Source organism: Callithrix jacchus, chromosome 4, assembly GCF_049354715.1.
Source record: "Callithrix jacchus isolate 240 chromosome 4, calJac240_pri, whole genome shotgun sequence".
Taxonomy (NCBI): domain Eukaryota; kingdom Metazoa; phylum Chordata; class Mammalia; order Primates; family Cebidae; genus Callithrix; species Callithrix jacchus.
Window position 1 is genome coordinate 129,095,656 of NC_133505.1, and position 18,366 is coordinate 129,114,021.

At 37.4% G+C, this 18,366-nt stretch overlaps 1 protein-coding gene and 1 long non-coding RNA gene across 9 annotated transcripts in view; one reads left to right on the forward strand and one right to left on the reverse strand.

Annotated features, from left to right (window-relative positions):
• PKIB (cAMP-dependent protein kinase inhibitor beta) overlaps positions 1 to 18,366 on the forward strand; it is a 275,134-nt gene that overhangs the window by 91,473 nt on the left and 165,295 nt on the right. Inside the window, exon 3 of one of the 8 annotated variants that reach the window (XM_078370012.1) lies at positions 16,709 to 17,280. The exons of the other annotated variants lie outside the window; for them this stretch is intronic. Within the exon in view, the coding sequence (XP_078226138.1) occupies positions 16,709 to 16,771 (63 nt within the window). The 3' untranslated portion in view covers positions 16,772 to 17,280. Of the gene's footprint in view, positions 1 to 16,708; positions 17,281 to 18,366 lie in introns of those variants that run through there. 8 annotated transcript variants of the gene reach the window in all.
• LOC118152970 (uncharacterized) overlaps positions 3,253 to 18,366 on the reverse strand; it is a 56,792-nt gene continuing 41,678 nt past the window's right edge. The window contains exons 3-4 of the long non-coding RNA XR_004742059.3: positions 16,645 to 16,779; positions 3,253 to 3,402 (exon numbers count right to left, since the gene is read on the reverse strand). This is a non-coding gene — a long non-coding RNA (uncharacterized LOC118152970). The remainder of the gene's footprint in view (positions 3,403 to 16,644; positions 16,780 to 18,366) is intronic.

Below are 18,366 nucleotides of genomic sequence, written 5' to 3' on the forward strand. Positions count from 1 at the left end.
ACTACCTGCTGGGGGTAACCTAGAGATAGGACTGATCCACTGGTTTGGGGGAGTAAGGAAATCAGAAAAAAAAGGATATTTGAGTTGAGTCTTGAGAATGAATTGAGTAATCCACAAAAAGCAGAGGAGGAAAATCATCTCCAGCAAAAAGACCAGGTTGTGCAAAGACTGGAAATTAAGAAAACACACAATGTATTCTAGTAAAGGTGAGGAATCCATCCTGACTTGACAGTAGGTGGCAGGTGTTAGAGCTAAGGCCATGAAAACATTTGGAAGTCATATTTGAAGGTATTTGAAGGAGATTTTTGGCTATAAGTTGTTTGCTTTATATTTTGTAGATAACAGAGAGACATTGGAACTTCATATATTGTGGCAGGGATAATTGAGAAAACTCAACATTTAGATTGACATTAGACAAGATACAAAGTGCTAAGATCAAGGAAAAAAATAGAAGATAAAAGCCACACAGAACTAGTCTTGAATGCAACATTCTCTCTTTGATGTGGAGGGGATAATCTCATATCCTAATTTTGTAGTTTGCTAGCCTGAAGGCCTTCTTTTTCTTTTCAAATTGCCATTAAGACTTTCGCCTCCGATTCTATTTCTTATCTTAGTATTCTGCTTTCTTTCAAACATTACTTGATGGCTGGTTTGAAGATCCTGTTCACTATCATTTAGCTCTTCTTTATTAGTATTGAAACTTGTGAAAAAGCTAATCTCATTATAACCTGTAAGAGAAAAACACCAACTTGGAAATGAAAAGATGTGTATAATACAGAAATATCACAAATGTTCAGGGGCTTGCCACCTTGGAAATACTTACTGTGTTCTAGTGGTTTGGGACATTTAGACCTATGGCTTTTAAGATGAAGGATGGTATGGTCTGGCTCAGTGTGCCCACCCAAATCTCATCTTGAATTGTAATTTAAATTTTAATGTACAAGTGTTGTGGGAGGTGTTGTGGGAGGTGATTAGATAGATCATGGCAGTGGTTCCTCCATGCTGTTCTCATACTAAATGGGTTCTCAAAAGATCTGATAGTTTTTAAAGTGACTTTTTCCACGTTTGCTCAGCACTTCTTCCTGCTACCATGTGAAGAAGGACATGTTTGCCTCCTCTTCTACCATAATTACAAGTTGGCTTATAAATTATAATTATGGATGGCCTTCCCAGCCATGCTGAACTGTGAGTCAATTAAACCTCTTTCCTTTAAAAATTATCCAGTCTTGCGTATGTCTTTATTAGCAGCATGAGAACAGACTAATACAAAGGACATGTTACTGCATCTGGCGCCTTCTAACACAAAAAGGGGACACAACAGCTTGTCAGCCTCTTTGGATTATTAGAAACATCACACGTCTTATTTGGACATGCTATTCTGATCTGTGTATCTAGTGTCTCTAAAGACTGACAATTTTACATAGGACCCGAACAAGAGAAGGCTGTATATGGCTCCATGCTCTCATGCGAGCAGATCTGTGGGTGCCTGAAGTGTCAAAAGTAGATAGGGATACTGTTTGGAACCTCTGGTGGGTCCCTACAAGTGAATCCTAGCACAGTGTTTTAATAATTTTGGAGCAAAACTTTGCCTCCTCTGCAGAAAAAGCTTTGCTTTTGAAAACTAGCCTCAGGCTTGCTACTGGGTAAGTCACAAGTAACTGAAAGTTCGATCATTATTTACTAAGTTACCAAGCCACATGTGCTACCTATCACAAACCAAGTGTTTAGCATCAAGCCAAAACATTAGATATGTATAACAGCACTTAATTGTCAAATGAATGTAATATATATGAGACCAGGCTCAGCTGGGTGTGGTGGCTCATGTCTGTAATCCCAGTACTTTGAGAGGCTGGGATTGAGGTCAGGGCTTCGAGACCAGCCTGGCCCACATGGTGAAACCCTGTCTCTACTAAAAATACAAAAGAAATAGCCTGGTGTGGTGGTTGGCACCTGTAGTCTCAGCTACTCAGGAGGCTGAGGCAGGAGAATCACTTGAACCTAGGAGGCAGAGCTTACAGTGAACTGATATGGCTGCACTCCAGCCTGAGTGACAGAGGGAAACTCCATTAAACAAAGAAACAAAACAAAACAGGCTTAAGCAGGTCTTGCAGGTAACAAGTTAGTGCATGAGCAAGCGTCACAGATGTTGATGGCCCATATTTCTGCCTAATGGCTTCTTTCAGCTCAACCCATAACTGTGGTCTCATGGGAGCTCCATATAATCAACTAAGGAAGAACAAAATTTGTGGTCTGATTTATATGATGAGGAGAGGATTGTTTTGGATTGTTTTGTGTCAAACAAAGCTGAGAATTATATTTCCCAAAATCCTTTCCCCTTTAAGATTGTAAGTTAAAGCTGACCAAAAGATAACTTTTGTAAGATTAGGAAGGCACACATGTGAAACAGCAGCCTTTACCTTCTGGAAGTCTCTGTGGCCAGACAAAGTGACAAGATTAAGGAGCTCTTCTTCCCAACTCTTGGCCCTGGCAATTAAGAGTGGTCCTGGGCCGGGCGCCGTGGCTCAAGCCTGTAATCCCAGCACTTTGGGAGACAGAGGCGGGTGGATCACGAGGTCAACAGATCGAGACCATCCTGGTCAACGTGGTGAAACCCCGTCTCTACTAAAAATTACAAAAAAAATTAGCTGGGCACGGTGGCACGTGCCTGTAATCTCAGCTACTCAGGAGGCTGAGGCAGGAGAATTGCCTGAACCCAGGGGGCGGAGGTTGCAGTGAGCCGAGATCGCGCCATTGCACTCCAGCCTGGGTAACAAGAGCGAAACTCCGTCTCAAAAAAAAAAAAAAGAGTGGTCCTGGTTCAACAAAAGATAATTTTCTGTAAACTGACAGAAGCCGTAGCTAGCTTCCCATAGACCTCTCACTAGCTTACCTCGAACAGAGTGCCTTGGTGGCTAGCTGTGCTGTCCTCAGATTTGCCTGCAATCATTTGACGTTTTGACTTGCACCAGTGTTTGATCTTCCTACTCTCCCTTTGGACTGGCAGTTATCCAGCTCTTCCCACAGTTGGGTAAGGTCCGATTCTTGCAATGTATCCCTTATTGTGTTGCACTTACAGTGATCCTGCTTCCATGACTGGACAATCATATGCCCTCCAAGCTCCTGGTTTTTTTGGAAATCATCATAATGTAAACACAAGAGGTGAATAACTAAGTGAATTTTAAGAAATTAGGAAGTCCTATTTGTTAGGACTCTGCATTTCAAAAACACATACTAAACCAATGGAAGCAGAAAGGTAACTTTATTGGCTCAAATTGCTGAGAAGTGCAGGTTGTATTTTTAGGCTCTGGTCATGGCTGAATTAAGATGCACACATAATTTATCAAGTCTCTCTTTTCATGCTTCTCAGCTCTGCTTTCTTGGCTGTTTTTATTCTCAGAAGCTCTGTACGTGGTAGCAAAGACAAATATAGGCAGTTCCAGGTTTATATTCTACCAGCTTAGTAATACCAGTGGATTAAGAATATTCTTTCCTCAATAGGTTTACCAAGTGTTGAAGCTGATTTGGTTCATGTACCTTGAGTCATATATTCACCTCTTAAGCAACAATTGTGGATTCTACTAGTGAAATATACAGTCAGAATAGTTCCCAGGAACTACGGAAGCCCATCCAAACCTCACACTTTGAAAAATAGAGAAGTCTATAAGGAAAAATAGTTTCTGTTGTCAGGATGTTTGATAAGTAAAAATCTAGATATCTCCATTATATCATCCTTAGTTGTCCAGTAAATACATAAACTTTTTTTCATACATCTTCATTTTTTCAACTATATTCTAACTATAGTAGCAATGTATATATTAAAGGAAATGTTGCAGATGTATGTAATATAATGTATATAACAATATAATAAAACTCCTTCATACACCAGAAAAACCCACATTAACCTTCTCTCTATTTTTTTAATTTTATTTTTTAATCAACTAATATTTTTTCTATAAGTAATTGGTGTACAGGTGGTATTTGGTTACATGAGTACATTCTTTAGTGGTGATTTGTGAGATTTTGGTGCATCCATCACCCAAGCAGTATACACTGCATCATATTTGTAGGCTTTTGTCTCTCATCCCCTTCCCACTCTTCCTCCCAAGTCCCCAAAGTCCATTGTATCATTCTTATGCCTTTGCGTCCTCATAGCTTAGCTCCCACGCATAAGTGAGAACATACGGTGTTTGGTTTTCTATTCCTCAGTTATTTCACTTAGAATAATCATCTCCAAACTCAACCAGGTCACTGCAAATGCTGTTAATTCATTCCTTTTTATGACTGCATAGTATTCCATCATATAATATATATATATAATATATAATATATATGTTTATTTATTCACTCATTGATTGATGGGTATTGAAATTGGTTCCACGATTTTGCAATTGTTAATTGTACAACTATAAACATGCGTGTGCAATTATCTTTTTAAAATAATGACTTACTTTCCTCTAGATAGATACCTAGTAGTGGGATTGCTGAATCAAATGGTAGTTCTACTTTTTAGTTCTTTAAGGAATCTCCATCTGTTTTCCATAGTGGCTGTACAAGTTTACATTCCCACCAGCAGTGTAGCAGTCTTCTCTGTTCACTGGATCCATGGCAGCATCTACTGTTTTTAGATTTTTTGAATATGGCCATTCTTGCAGGAGAAAGTTGGTATCATATTGTGGTTTTGATCAGTAGTTATGTTGAGCATTTTTTCATATGTTTGTTGGCCATTTGTATATATCTTCTTTTGAGAACTGTCTATTCATGTCCTTAGCCACCTTTTGATGTGATTGTAGATTCACTCTACATTCTGGATATTAGTAGATTCTGGATATTAGTCCTTTGTCAGATATACAGATTGTGAAGATTTTCTCCCACTCTGTGGGTTGTCCGTTTACTCTGCTGACTGTTCTTTTTGCCATGCAAAAACTCTTTAGTTTAATTATGTCCCAGATATTTATCTTTGTTTTTATTGCATTTGCTTTTGGGTTCTTGGTCATGAAATCTTTGCCTAAACCAATGTCTAAAAGAGTTTTTCCAATGTTTTCTTCTAGAATTTATAGAGTTTCATGTATTAAGTCCTTAATCCATTTTGAGTTTATTTTTGTGTAAGAGATGAGGATCCAGTTTCATTCTCCTACATGTGGCTAGCCAATTAGCCCAGCACCATTTTTTGAAAAGGGTGTCCTTTCCCACTTCATGTTTTTGTCTGCTTTGTCAAAGATCAGTTGGCTCTAAGTATTTGAGTTTATTTCTGGCTTCTCTATTCTGTTCCATTGGTCTAGTGTCTATTTCTGCACTACGCCATGCTTTTTTGGTGAGTATGACCTTATAGTATAGTTTAGTTTGATGCCTCCAGATTTTGTTTTTTTTGCTTAGTCTTGCTTTGCTTATGTGGGCTCTTTTTTTGGTTCCATATAAATTTTTAAATTGTTTTTTTCTAATTCTGCGAAGAATAATGGTGGTATTTTAATGGGGATTGCATTGAATTTGTAGATTGCTTTTGCCGGTATGGTCATTTTCACAATATTGATTCTAACCATCCATGCACATGGGATGTGTTTCCATTCATTTGTGTCATCTATGATTTCTTTCAACAGTGTTTTGTAGTTTTTCTTGTAGAAGTCTCTTGACCCCTTGGTTATATTTCCTTTTTAAGGTTTTTTTTTTCCAGCTATTGTAAAAGGGGTTGAGTTCTTGATTTGATTCTCCATTTGGTCACTGTTGGTGTAGAGAAGAGCTACTAATTTGTGTACATTAATCTTGTATCTGAAAATTTTGCTGAATTCTTCTATCAGTTCTAGGAGCTTTTTGGAGGAATCCTTAGGGTTTTCAAGGTAAACCATCATGTCATCGGCAAACAGTGACAGTTCTACTTCCTCTTTACCTATTTGAATGCCCTTTATTTCTTTCTTTTGTCTGATTGCTCTGGCTAGAACTTACAGTATTATGTCAAAGAGAAATGGTGAGAGTGGGCATCCTTATCTTGTTCCAAATCTCAGAAGGAATGCTTTCAGTTTTTCCCATTCAGTATTATGTTGGCTATAGGTTTGTCATAGATGGCTTGTATTACATTAGGGTATGTTTCTTGTAGGCTGATTTTACTGAGAGTTTTAGTCACAAGAGATGTTGAATTTTGTCAAATGCTTTTTCTGCATCTATTGAGATGATTGTCTGATTTTTGTTTTTAATTATGTTTATGTTGTGTATCACATTTATTGGCTTGCATATGTAAACCATACTGGGCATAAAGTCCACTTGATGGTGGATTATCTTTTTGATATATTGTTGGTTAGCTACTATTTTGTTAAGTAATTTATGATCAGTGTTCATCAAAGATATTGGTCTGCAGTTTTGTTTTTTTGGTTATATTCTTTCCTGATTTTGGAATTAGGGTGATACTGGCTTCATAAAATGAAATAGGGAGGGTTCCTTCTCTATCTTGTGGAATAGTGTCAAAAAGATTGGTACCAGTTCCTCTTTGAATGTCTGGAAGAACTCTGCTGTGAATCTGTCTACTCCTGGACTTCTTTTGTTGGCAATTTTAAAATTACCATTTCAAACTTGCTGTTTGTTATTGGTCTATTCAGGGTATCTAATTTTTCCTAATTTAAGCAAAGAGGGTTGCATTTTTCCAGGAGTTTATTTATCTCTTCTAGGTTTTCTAGTTTATGTGCATAAAGATGTTCATAGTAGCCTGGACTGATCTTTAATATTTCAGAGGTGTCAGTTGCAATATCTTCTATTTCATTACTTAGTGAGGTTATTTGGATTTTTCCCTCTTCTTTTCTTGGTTAATCTTGCTAATGGTCTATCCATTTTATGTATTTTTTCAAAGAATCAGCTTTTTGTTTCATTTATCTTATTTATCTATTTTTGTTTGTCTATTTTATTTAGTTCTTCTCTGATCTTGGTAATTTCCTTTCTTCTGCTGGGTTTGAGTTTAGTTTGTTCTTGTTTCTCTAGCTTCTTGAGGTGTGACCTTAGAATGGCACTTTGTGCACTTTCAGTCTTTTTGATATAGGGCTTAGGGCTACATACTTTCCTCTTAGCAATGCCTTTGCTGTATTCTAGAGGTTTTGATAAGTTGTGTCACTATTGTCATTCAGTTTGAAGAATTTTTAAATTTTCATCTTGATTTCACTTTTGACCCAATACTCATTCAGGAGTAGGTTATTTAATTTCCATGTATTTGCAGGGTTCTGAAGGTTCCTTTTGGAGTTGATTTCCAGTTTTATTCCATTGTGGTCTAAGAGAGTGCTTGATATAATTTCAATTTTCTTAAATTTATTGAGACTCATTTTATGGCCTATCATATGATCTGTCTTGGGGAAAGTTCCATGTGCTATTGAATAGAATGTGTATTCTGAGGTTGTGTTACTATCTCATTTCTTAGGTCTATTAGTAATTTTTTATAAATTTGGGATCTCCAGTGTTTGATGCATACATGTTTAGGATTGTAATATTTTTCTGTTGAATATGGCTTTTTACCATTATATAATGTACCTCTTTGTCTCTTTTAACTGCTGTTGCTTTAAAGTTTGTTTTGTCTGGTATAAGAAGAGCTACCTTTGCTCACTTTTGGTGTCCATTTGCATGAAATGCTTTTTTCCACTTCTTTAAGTTTATGTGAGTCTTTATGGGTTAGGTAAGTCTGAAGGCAGCAGATTCTTGGTTGGTGAGTTCTTACTCATTCTGTGGTTCTATATCTTTTAAGTGGTGACTTTGGCCATTTAAATTCAATGTTAGTATTGAAATGTGAGGTATCTTGCATTCATCATGCTGTTTCTTGCCTGCATACTTTGTTTTTTGTTTTTGCTTATTAACTTGCATTTTTGCTTTATAGGTCCTGTGTGATTTATGCTTTAAAAAGGTTCTGTTTTGATGTGTTTTCAGAATTTGTTTCAAGATTTAGATCTCTTTTAGCAGTTCTTATTGTGGTGGCTTGGTAACAGCAGATTCTCTCAGCATTTGTTTGTCTGAAAATGACTATGTCTTTCCTTCATATATGATGCTTAGTTTTGCTGGATACAAAGTTCTTGGCTGATAATTGTTTTGTTTGAGGAGGCTGAAGATAGGGCCCTAATCCCTTCTAGCTTGTAAAGTTACAACTGAGAAATCTGCTGCTAATCTGATAGGTTTTACTTTTGTCTCACAGGTCTTAATATTTTTTCCTTTGTCTTACCTTTGGATGACCTGATGACAAAACTAGGCAAAGATCTTTTTGTGGTGAATTTTCCAGGTGTTCTTTGTGCTTCTTGTATTTGGATGTCTAGGTCTCCAGCAAGGCTAGGGAAGTGTTCCTCAATTATTCCCCCAAATATGTTTTCCAAGCTTTTAGAATTCTCTTCTTCTTTGGGAACATCAATTACTCTTACGTTGGGTTGTTTAACATAATCTCAGACTTCTTGAAGACTTTGTACATATTTTCTTATTTTTTTTCTGTCTTTGTTAGATTAGGTTAATTTGAAGACCTTGTCATTAAGCTCTTAATTTCTTTATTCTACTTGTTCAGTTCTATTGCTGAGACTTTCCAGAGCATTTCACATTTCTAAATGTGTTCAAAGTTTCCTGAATTTTTTATTGTTTTTCTTTAAGCTGTCTACTTCCTTGAATATTTCTCCCTTCACTTCTTGTATCTTTTCTTTTTTTAATTTCCTTGCATTGGGCTTCACCTTTCTCTGGTCTCTTCCTGATTAGCTTAATAACTAACCTCCTGGATTATTTTTCAGGTAAATCAGGGATTTCTTTGTCATTTGGCTCCATTGTTGGTGCCTAGTGTGATTTTTGGGGGGCCATTGAAGAGCCTTGCTTTTTCATATTACCAGAGTTGATTTTCTGGTTCCTTCTCATTTAGGTTGGCTTTGTCAAAGGAAAGGCCTAGGGCTGAAGTCTGTTGTTCAGATTATTTTGTCCCATGGGTGTTCCCTGATGTAGTACTGTCATCCTTTTTCTGTGGATATGGCTTCCTGTGAGCTGAACTGCAGTGATTGTTGTCCTTCTTCTGGGTCTAGTCTCCCAGAGTCTACCTGGCTCTGGGCTGGTACTGGGGCTTGTCTGCACATACTCCTGTGATGTAAACTCTCCTTGGGTCTCTCAGCCATATGTTTCAGTGCCTCTTCTTGTGGAGGTGGTGGAGGGATACAGTGGACTCCATGAGGATTCCTAGCTTTGGTGGTTTCATGCTTGATTTTTGTGCTGGTTGTCCTCCTACCAGTGGTGGTGCTTTCGAGAAACAATCAGCTGTAGGAGTGTAGAGAGGGACTGGTGGTGGGTGGGGCCCTAGAACTCCCAAGATAAATGCCTTTTGTCTTCTGATACCAGGATGGGTAGGGAAGGACCATCAGGTGGGGGCAGGGCAAGGCATGTCTGAGCTCAGGCTCTTTTGGTTGTGTCTTGCTGTGACTGCTGTTGGGAAGGAGGGTGAGATCCCCAGGTGACCGGAGCTGTGTACCTAGGAAGGTTATGGCTGCCTCTGCTGAGCCATGCAGGTTGTCAGGAAAGTGGGGGAAAGCCAGCAGTCACAGGCCTCACTCAGCTCCCACTCAAATGGAAGGCTTGGTCTCATTCCCACTGTTGTCCTTGACCCCAACAGCCCCAAGTATGTTTCCAGGCAGAGGTCATGACAGGCTTGAAATCTCCCACCTTCCAGTTGTGAGAGAAAAGGGCTTGGTTCTTCCCCTGCCTGTGGAGTCTGCACACCAGATTTGTGCCTCCCCTGAATTCTGGCAAGGAGGCTTCTCTCCCTGGTCATGTCGTTACAAAGTTCAGCTAGAGATTTCCTTCTCCCTGTGTAGTTTTAGCCCCTGGCCACCCATCTGATGGATACCTGTAGTCCCAGGCAGGAATGGCCTGCTTTGTGACCCAGCAAGCTACCAGGGCCTTTCTGCAGCTGCCTTTTCCCCTGTATTTCATTTGGCTCTCTAAATTGGCTCAGCTTCAGGTAAGGTCAGAAACTTCTCCTGCAAACAGACCTTCAGCTTTTCCAGTGGGGGAGTGTGTTCAGGAGAGGAGGATCTTCCTTTCCCACTTCAGCAGTTAGGACATTCAAAGTTTTTGGGGTATCTCCCAGGTCCTGCAGGAGCAGTCCGCTCAAGGTTGCTGGTTGGTTTTTGCACTTGATCTGGAGCTAAAATTCACAATGTGAACTTCTGCAAGCTGCTCTGTCCAGAAGTGAATTCTAGTCCTGCCTCCTGTCAGCCACGATGATCCTAGAATTCCAAATTGTCTCTAAAAAGTATGTGTGTTGTGCACACACATTTACTTTATGTACCTCTAGCAGAATCTTTGCTTTGTGCTTATCTGACAGTCTCAATGGTAGCTTCTCATTAAGCGGTCTATGACTAAGTGGTTTATTTGTTTAACCACCTACAATATAACATAATAAACAATAGAATAAATAACATATAAAATGTAATAAAATTTTCACACAAATGAGAAAAGGGGGAAATTAATAAACAGTGGTTTTACTCATCAGAGTTTGCAAATTCTCTCTGCATGGAAGGGTAGTGAGCTCCTTGGTCAGCCAATCTGCATTATGGGGGATTTTTTTTAACAGTTGGATATTCTTAAGTAAATTACTTGACATTTGCTACTGACATTGTGAAGGACTCTTTTTTTTTATTGTACTTTAGGTTCTGGTGTACATGTGCAGATCATGCAGAATGGTTGCATAGGTACATACCTGGCAAGGTGGTTTGCTGCCTCCATCCCCCCATCACCTATACCTGGCATTTTTTCTCACATTATCCCTCCCCACCATCCCTACCACCTGCTGTTCCTCCCCTAGCCCCCTCCAAAGAGTCCAGTGTGTGATGTTCCCTTCCCTGTGTCCACGTGTTCTCATTGTTCAACACCCATCTATGAGTGAAAACATGCAGTGTATGAATTTCTTTAAATATATATAATTATATAATTATATTATATATAAATATATAATTATATATACAATAATTATATATGTATTACATATATATGTATATATATTTTATATATAATATAATATATATTTTATATGTGTTATATATTATATATAATTTTATATATATATATAAATATAATTGCACTTTAGGTTCTGGGGTACATGTGAAGAACATGCAGGATTGTTGCATAGGTACATATATGGCAATGTGGTTGGCTGACTCCATCCCCATCACCTATATCTGGCATTTCTCCCCATGTTATCCCTCCCAAACTCCCTACGCCCACTGTCTCTTCCCTAGTCGCCCCCCCAACAGACCCCAGTCTGTGATGCTCCCTTCCCTGTGTCCATATGTTCTTATTGTTTACCACCCAACTATGAGTGAGAACAGGCGGTGTTTGATTTTCTGTTCTTGTGTCAGAATAGTTTGCTGAGAATGATGGTTTCCAGATTCATCCGTGTCCCTATAAAGGACACAAACTCCTCATTTTTTATGGCTGCATAGTATTCCATGGTGTATATGTGTTACATTTTCCCTGTAAAGTCTATCATCGATGGGCATTTGGGTTGGTTCCAGGTCTTTGCTATTGTAAAAAGTGCCACAATGAACATATGTGTGCTGTGTCTTTATAAAAGAATGATTTATAATCCTTTGGATATATACCCAGTTATAGGATTGCTGGATCAAATGGAATTTCTATTTCTAGGTCCTTGAGGAATCACCACACTGTCTTCCATAATGGTTGAACTAATTTACACTCCCACCAACAGTGTAAAAGTAATCCTATTTTTCCACATCCTCTCTAGCATCTATTGTCTGCAGATTTTTTAATGATCACCATTCAATCTTGCATGAGATGGTATCTCAATGTGGTTTTGATTTGCGCATTTTTTCATATGTTTGTTGGCCTCATATATGTCTTCTTTTGAAAAGTGTCTGTTCATGTCCTTTGCCCACTTTTGAATGGGTTTGTTTGTTTTTTTCTTGTTAATCTGTTTTAGTTCTTCATAGATTCTGGATATTAGCCCTTTGTCAGATGGGTAGATTGCAAAATTTTTTCCCATTCTGTTGGTTGCCAGTTCACTCTAATGATTTTTTCTTTTGCTGTACAGAAGCTCTGGAGTTTAATTAGATCCCATTTGTCTATTTTGGCTTTTGTTGCCAGTGCTTTTGGTGTTTTAGTCATGATGTCCTTGCCTATGCCTATGTCCTGAATGGTTTTGCTTAGGTTTTCTTCTAAGGTTTTTATGGTGTTAGGTCTTATGCTTAAGTTTTTAATCCATCTGGAGTTAATTTTAGTGTAAGGTGTGAGGAAGGGGTCCAGTTTCTGCTTTCTGCACTTGGCTAGCCAGTTTTTACAACACCATTTATTAAACAGGGGATCCTTCCCCTTTGCTTGTTTTTGTCAGGTTTGTCAAAGATCAGATGGTGGTAGATATGTGGTGTTGCCTCCGAGGTGTCTGTTCTGTTCCATTGGTCTATGTCTCTGTTTTGGTACCAGTACCATTCTGTTTTTATTACTGCAGCCCTGTAGTGTAGTTTGAAGTCAGGTAGTGTGATGCCTCCAGCTTTGTTCTTTTTGCTTAGAATTTACTTTGCTATGTGGGCTCTTTTTTGGTTCCATATGAAGTTTAAGGTGTTTTTTTTTTTTTCAGTTCTGTGAAGAGGGTCATAGGTAGCTTTATGGGGATAGCATTGAATCTATAAATGACTTTGGGCAGTATAGCCATTTTGACAATATATTTTCTTGCTAACCATGAGCATGGAATGTTTCTCAATCTGTTTGTGTCCTCTCTGATTTCATTGAGCAGTGGTTTGTAGTTCTCCTTGAAGAGGTTCTTTACATCATTTGTTAGTTGTATTCCCAGGTATTTTATTCTCTTTGTAGCAATTGTGAATGGCTGTTTTTCTTGATTTGGCTCTCTTTAAGTCTGTTGTTGGTGTATGGGAATGCTTGTGATTTTTGCACATTGATTTTTGTATCCTGAGACTTTACTGAAGTTGCTTATCAGTTTCAGGAAATTTTGGCCTAAGATGATAGGGTATTCTAAATATACAATTATGTCATCTGCAAATAGAGACAATTTGACTTCCTCCTTTCCTAATTGAATATGCTTTATTTCTTTTTCTTGCCTTATTGCTCTAGCTATAACTTCCAATATTATATTGAATAGGAGTGGTTAGAAAGGGCATTCTTGTCTAAGGCCAGATTTCAAAGGGTATGCTTCCAGTTTTAGACTGTTGAGTATAATTTTGGCTGTGGTTTTGTCATAAATGGTTTTATTCTTTTGAGATATGTTTCATTGATACCTATTTTATTGAGAGTTTTTAGCACAATGGGCTGTTGAAATTTGTCGAAGCCTTCTCTGCATCTGTTGAGATAATCATGATGCTTTTGTCTTTGGTTCTGTTTATATGGTGGATTACGTTTATAGACTTGTGTGTGTTGAATCAGACTTGTATCCCTGGGATGAAGCCTACTTGATTGTGATGGATAAGCTTTTTGTTATACTGTTGCAATTGGTTTGCCAGTATTTTATTGAAGATTTTTTATGTTCATCATTGATATTTGCCTGAAGTTTTCTTTTTTTGTTGAGTCTCTGCCTGGTTTTGGTATCAGGATGATGTTGGTCCCATAAAATGTGTTATGGAGGATTCCTTGATTCCTTCACTAGTATTGTTTGGAATAGTTTCAGAAGGAATGATACCAGATCCTCTTTGTATGTCTGGTAGAATTCGGCTCTGAATCCGTCTAGACCTGGACTTTTTTTGGTTGTAGGCTTCACTGCTTCAACTTCAGCCATTGTTATTGGTCTGTTCAGGGTTTCAACTTCTTTTTGGTGTAGTCTTTGGAAGGTGCAAGTGTCCAGGAATTTTTTCATTTCTTCCACATTTATTGGTTTATATGCATAGAGTTGTTTGTAGTAATCTTTGACGGTAGTTGTATTTCTGTGGAATCGGTGGTAATATCTCCTTTATTTTTTTTATTGCAGCTATTTGATTCTTCTCTCTTTTTTTATCAATCTGGCTAGCAGTCTGTCTATTTTGTTGATCTTTTAAAACAAAAGCAGCTCCTGGAATTATTGACCTTCTTTGAAGGGTTTTCTGTGTGTCTGTTTCTGAGAATGACCCGGTTTTGATGGCTGTTATAGGTTAGGAACCTATTTCCGATTGGTGAAATTTTGATGGTGTAGAAAATACTTAGGAATTGGGCATTTCCAAGCATTTGCTGCCAGGGTTCGGGCTTCTCTAGAAGAAAATATTTCTTAAAACCTTGAGAGGCATCCAGCTAATTTGTATTTAATTAATGATACAGACTAGTTACTGGACACTAAGACTACATTGAGCATAGTCTCAAGAGAAGTGTGAGTTTGTGTTTTCTGTTTCTTAGTATTAGGCTTTGATGGTTTATCCCTATTTTAACTTTTAGCTTAATGGTTTATAAGTCGTGCAGAATAATTAGTTGGTATTAGAAGTGATAACTAATTCTTCTCATATCTCTAGATAGCAGGACAGGGATTTTTTTAACTGCCTTTTAATTAAGATAATTAAATTGGACTTTCTGTCATTTTTACCTACAATATCCTAGCTAACATCTTCTTCTGGCAGAAAATCTCACGTAGAGTTCTTGGGAAGGTCCTGGAGATCATATCACAGCTTCCCCTACATTCTATTCTTATTTTCAGTGTTCTTGTCAGCCTCTCTAAATTTTCTCTGCACTCACTTTTTCTTGTGGTAAAGATTTTGCTTTTTTTTATTTTCGAAGCTCATGACTATTTGAATCTCAGCTGCCTCAGATTGTTAGATGCAGACCGAAATCAAGGTTATGTTTTCTTCTGTCTTTGCTTTTAAACAGGTAAGCCTGAGAGAACTGGCTAAGATATTCCAGTTTTTCTACCAAGTTCCTTAAAGTTATAGTTTCAGTAGACACACAAATCTAAGAGTATGACAGGTAACAGTTTAACCATCTATTTTTCTACTTTATAACATGGATGGACTACTCTATAGTTACTACAAAAGAACACTAATTACTGTGTTGATCACCTTAACTTGGCCAACTCAGCTTTTCAAGATTTTCTAGTAATAACCACTGTCTTTCATATTAGCCAAGATGTTTTTACGTGAAAATGACAGCAACTCAATTTTAATTTAAAGAAAAAGGTATGAATTGATTCATAAATCTTAAAAGGCTAAGGGTAGCCTGAAGTATGGCCAGATCCAAATTTCTTAGTGCTTTAACGACATCATCACAAATCTGTCTCTTACCATTTTTACATTTGTTTTCCTTTATCTTTTCTTCACTCTCAGGCAACATCTTTTAGGAGCTGACAAACTATGGCTATTAGTGACTTTAGGTTTTTCAACTTCTAACAGTTTAGTACGCCAATGGAATAAGCTGTCTTTTTTTTTTTTTAAGTACTGAGCTGACTTTGATTTGCCTAACTTGCCTAATCCTGTGCTAATCACTGTGTTAAACTTTCAGTTGATAGGCTTGGATGTACCACCTGACCTTGAAGGTTGGGGACAAGGAAAAGAAATTTTTTTAAAAGTTTACTTATTATAAAATGAGTATTGTACAAGCAAACACAACCAGTGTCTATCACTGTCATGAAGAACACTGGGCCAGGAGTCAGAAGAAAAATATAGTCTGATTATAGTTCCATTACCTTCCAGCCATTTTTCCCTTTCTAAGCCTAGTTTTATTATCTGTACCATAAGGGCATTAATACTAAACTCAATTATTTCACAAGATATTTATAACAAAAGGTGAATTTTTATATATAGCTTCAAAACTTATATATAAATAACAGATATTATTAAAATATTACTGAATGATATTTATACTAATGTTTATGTTCCTTTAAAAATACATTTTTTGATACTAAATATAATATAACTATATATAGACTTACTCCCATAAAATTATATTACCATTTTGAAATAGTTCATCCATTCTTCCTTCTTTTTCTCACTTTCTTCCTTCCTTGCTTCCTCCCTCCCTTTCTCCCTTCCCTCCTTCCCTCCCTCCCTCCTTCTTTCCTTCTCTTTATCTCCCCTGCAAAAACAATATAATGTTCATAATTCTCATAAAACTTTAGTGGCAAAATTTCATCCAGCAGGCATACATAATTTTCCTAACTATGCTTATATTGTTGGATATTTAGAATATTCATTATTTTTAACATTATAAATAACACAGCAATGAATGTACACATAATTATTTTCATGGAGTTGCCCTTAGTTGAAACATTTCTTTGTTTAAATTAGAGACAGGGTCTAACTTTGTCACCCAGGCTGCAGTGCAATTGCAAGATCCTAGCTTACTGCAGCCTTGAACTCCTGGCTCTTGATATATAGTGTCAAATGTCTTTCCAAAATAATAGTGGCAATTTAAAATGTCCTTAGCAATATATAGAGGTAGAAATTTCACTAGGCTCTCACCAGTTGGGGTAGATGCTGCCCTTGTCCTGCTCATATTTCTCAGACTATACCATTCTAGTCTATTTAGGTGACTTCCAATTGCTGATGTGCATTACCTCTGTGTTTGGAGTTTTTCTGGGATGCAGAAGGCATTTCTTTCCAAGTGTGTGCTGCAAGTCAGACATGCTAGGAAATTAACATGCCTTGGGAGCAATCCTCAAATAGTGGCTGATGAGAGTTGGTGAAAAGATACCCTTTGAAATGTGTGGTTTATACTAATCCACAGAATTAAGCTCTATTCACTCACAGTGGTAGCTGGCATCATAATGTACTCTTGATTGACTGTTCTGTTTTTTGTTTCTCTTTCCCAGTCATTTGCCATGGTTCCCTGTATGATGCAGGTAAACTACCTACACTTCGAGCTTCATCTCTGAGTCAGCTTCTGGAGGAACCCAAAATAAAACACCAGTATTAGTTATTATCACTCAATTTTTAAATTACCTAATTTACTAGAAAATGAGTTATCAATTATTTGTAGCAACATAGATAAATTTGAAATACTATAAAATGAAAAAAGCAATCTTCAGTGAATTTATAAGTAGGGTAGTATTCATAAAAGAACTCTTATAAAACAACATATGCAAAACAATGTATGCATGCTAAGCTGTGAGATACATGCAAAATTTTTTATAAGTGCAAAATGTTATAAAATATGTAACAAACACACGTGTTGAGCATGCTTGAAAATAATAAAGCCAAATTCAGAATTATAATAACCTTTAGAGAGAAGGAGGTTACTGTAGTTAGGAATGTCACTGAGAGGGTTACATAAGGAGGCTTCAATTGTATTAGTAATGTTTTACTTTTTTAAGTTGCATTGCAGTTCTGTATAACTATATCTTTCCATGTCCTTTTATGTACGGCTGAAATATGTTATTATTGACATTATTAATTAAAATATATAAAACAAAATATAAAGAAGATTCACCAATATTTGTAAAAAAAAAAAAAACCCATTCATCTAATGGCTAAATAAAAATAACTTTATAAGTACAAAAGTAAAATATCAAAAAGTCTGACAGTTAATTATAAAAGTTTTACATTTTTTATGTCAAAAAATGAATGACTTTTTTTTTGTTCTTTATGCTTTTTTGGTCTTTTCCAGGTCTTTTATCACAGATAGCATTACTTTCATAATGAAAAAATAGTTTCAAAGGTAATATGATGACAAGAAGCAAATTTAATTTAAAGTAAAAAACTTACTGACGATGTTTACTTGTTTAAAAATATACATTGTGGACAGAATAGTGTATAGAGATTTACCCTGTAAATTCTTTCCAAGAGCCAGTGCAAGGATTTAACAGAAAATCTGAAAGAATCAACAGACCCTTTGAAATAAGTGGCAGGCTGCGGCCTACTCCATGAGACAGGTGAAAAACTGTTAAGTCCCTAGAGTGTGATGGGGGACAGTCATACTCTGGAGGACATATCCCTTCAGGGAATCTGAAAAACCAGGCCATGGGAGAAGACCTTAACCTTACCCAGAGCTGAAACAAATTGAGGGAGTGGTGTGAGATATAAAAGTAGAGATGGCAGGAGGAAGTGCATTGTAGACATTCCCAGTCTTCACTGTGAACCCAGGAAAGCCATTTCTGACTATATCTCACAGGGACCCTCAAGAAAGTCAACCAATAAGCTCAGGGAGAGGTTGCAGGTTGAAAGAAGCTCCCAACTGAATTTTGCGATTATAATCTTGAGTAGGAACAAACTCCCTTGACCAGAACCCAGCCAGGGTTGAGCGGGAGCACAAGTGGAAAGTGTGCTGCAGACATGAGCACAGGAGTTGGGTGCCCAGCCTTGTGGGCAGATGGGAATGGGTGTGGCCAGAAAGTGGAGGTTGCTCTCTCTGTGGGAAGCTTATGGCCTCAGGCAGGTCTGAGTTCTGTGGGCAGACTGTCTGGATCTAAACCCAGTGCTGTTAGTGGAGTGAGATTGGCCTCACCAATTGCATGGGAGCTGAGTGAGGTTT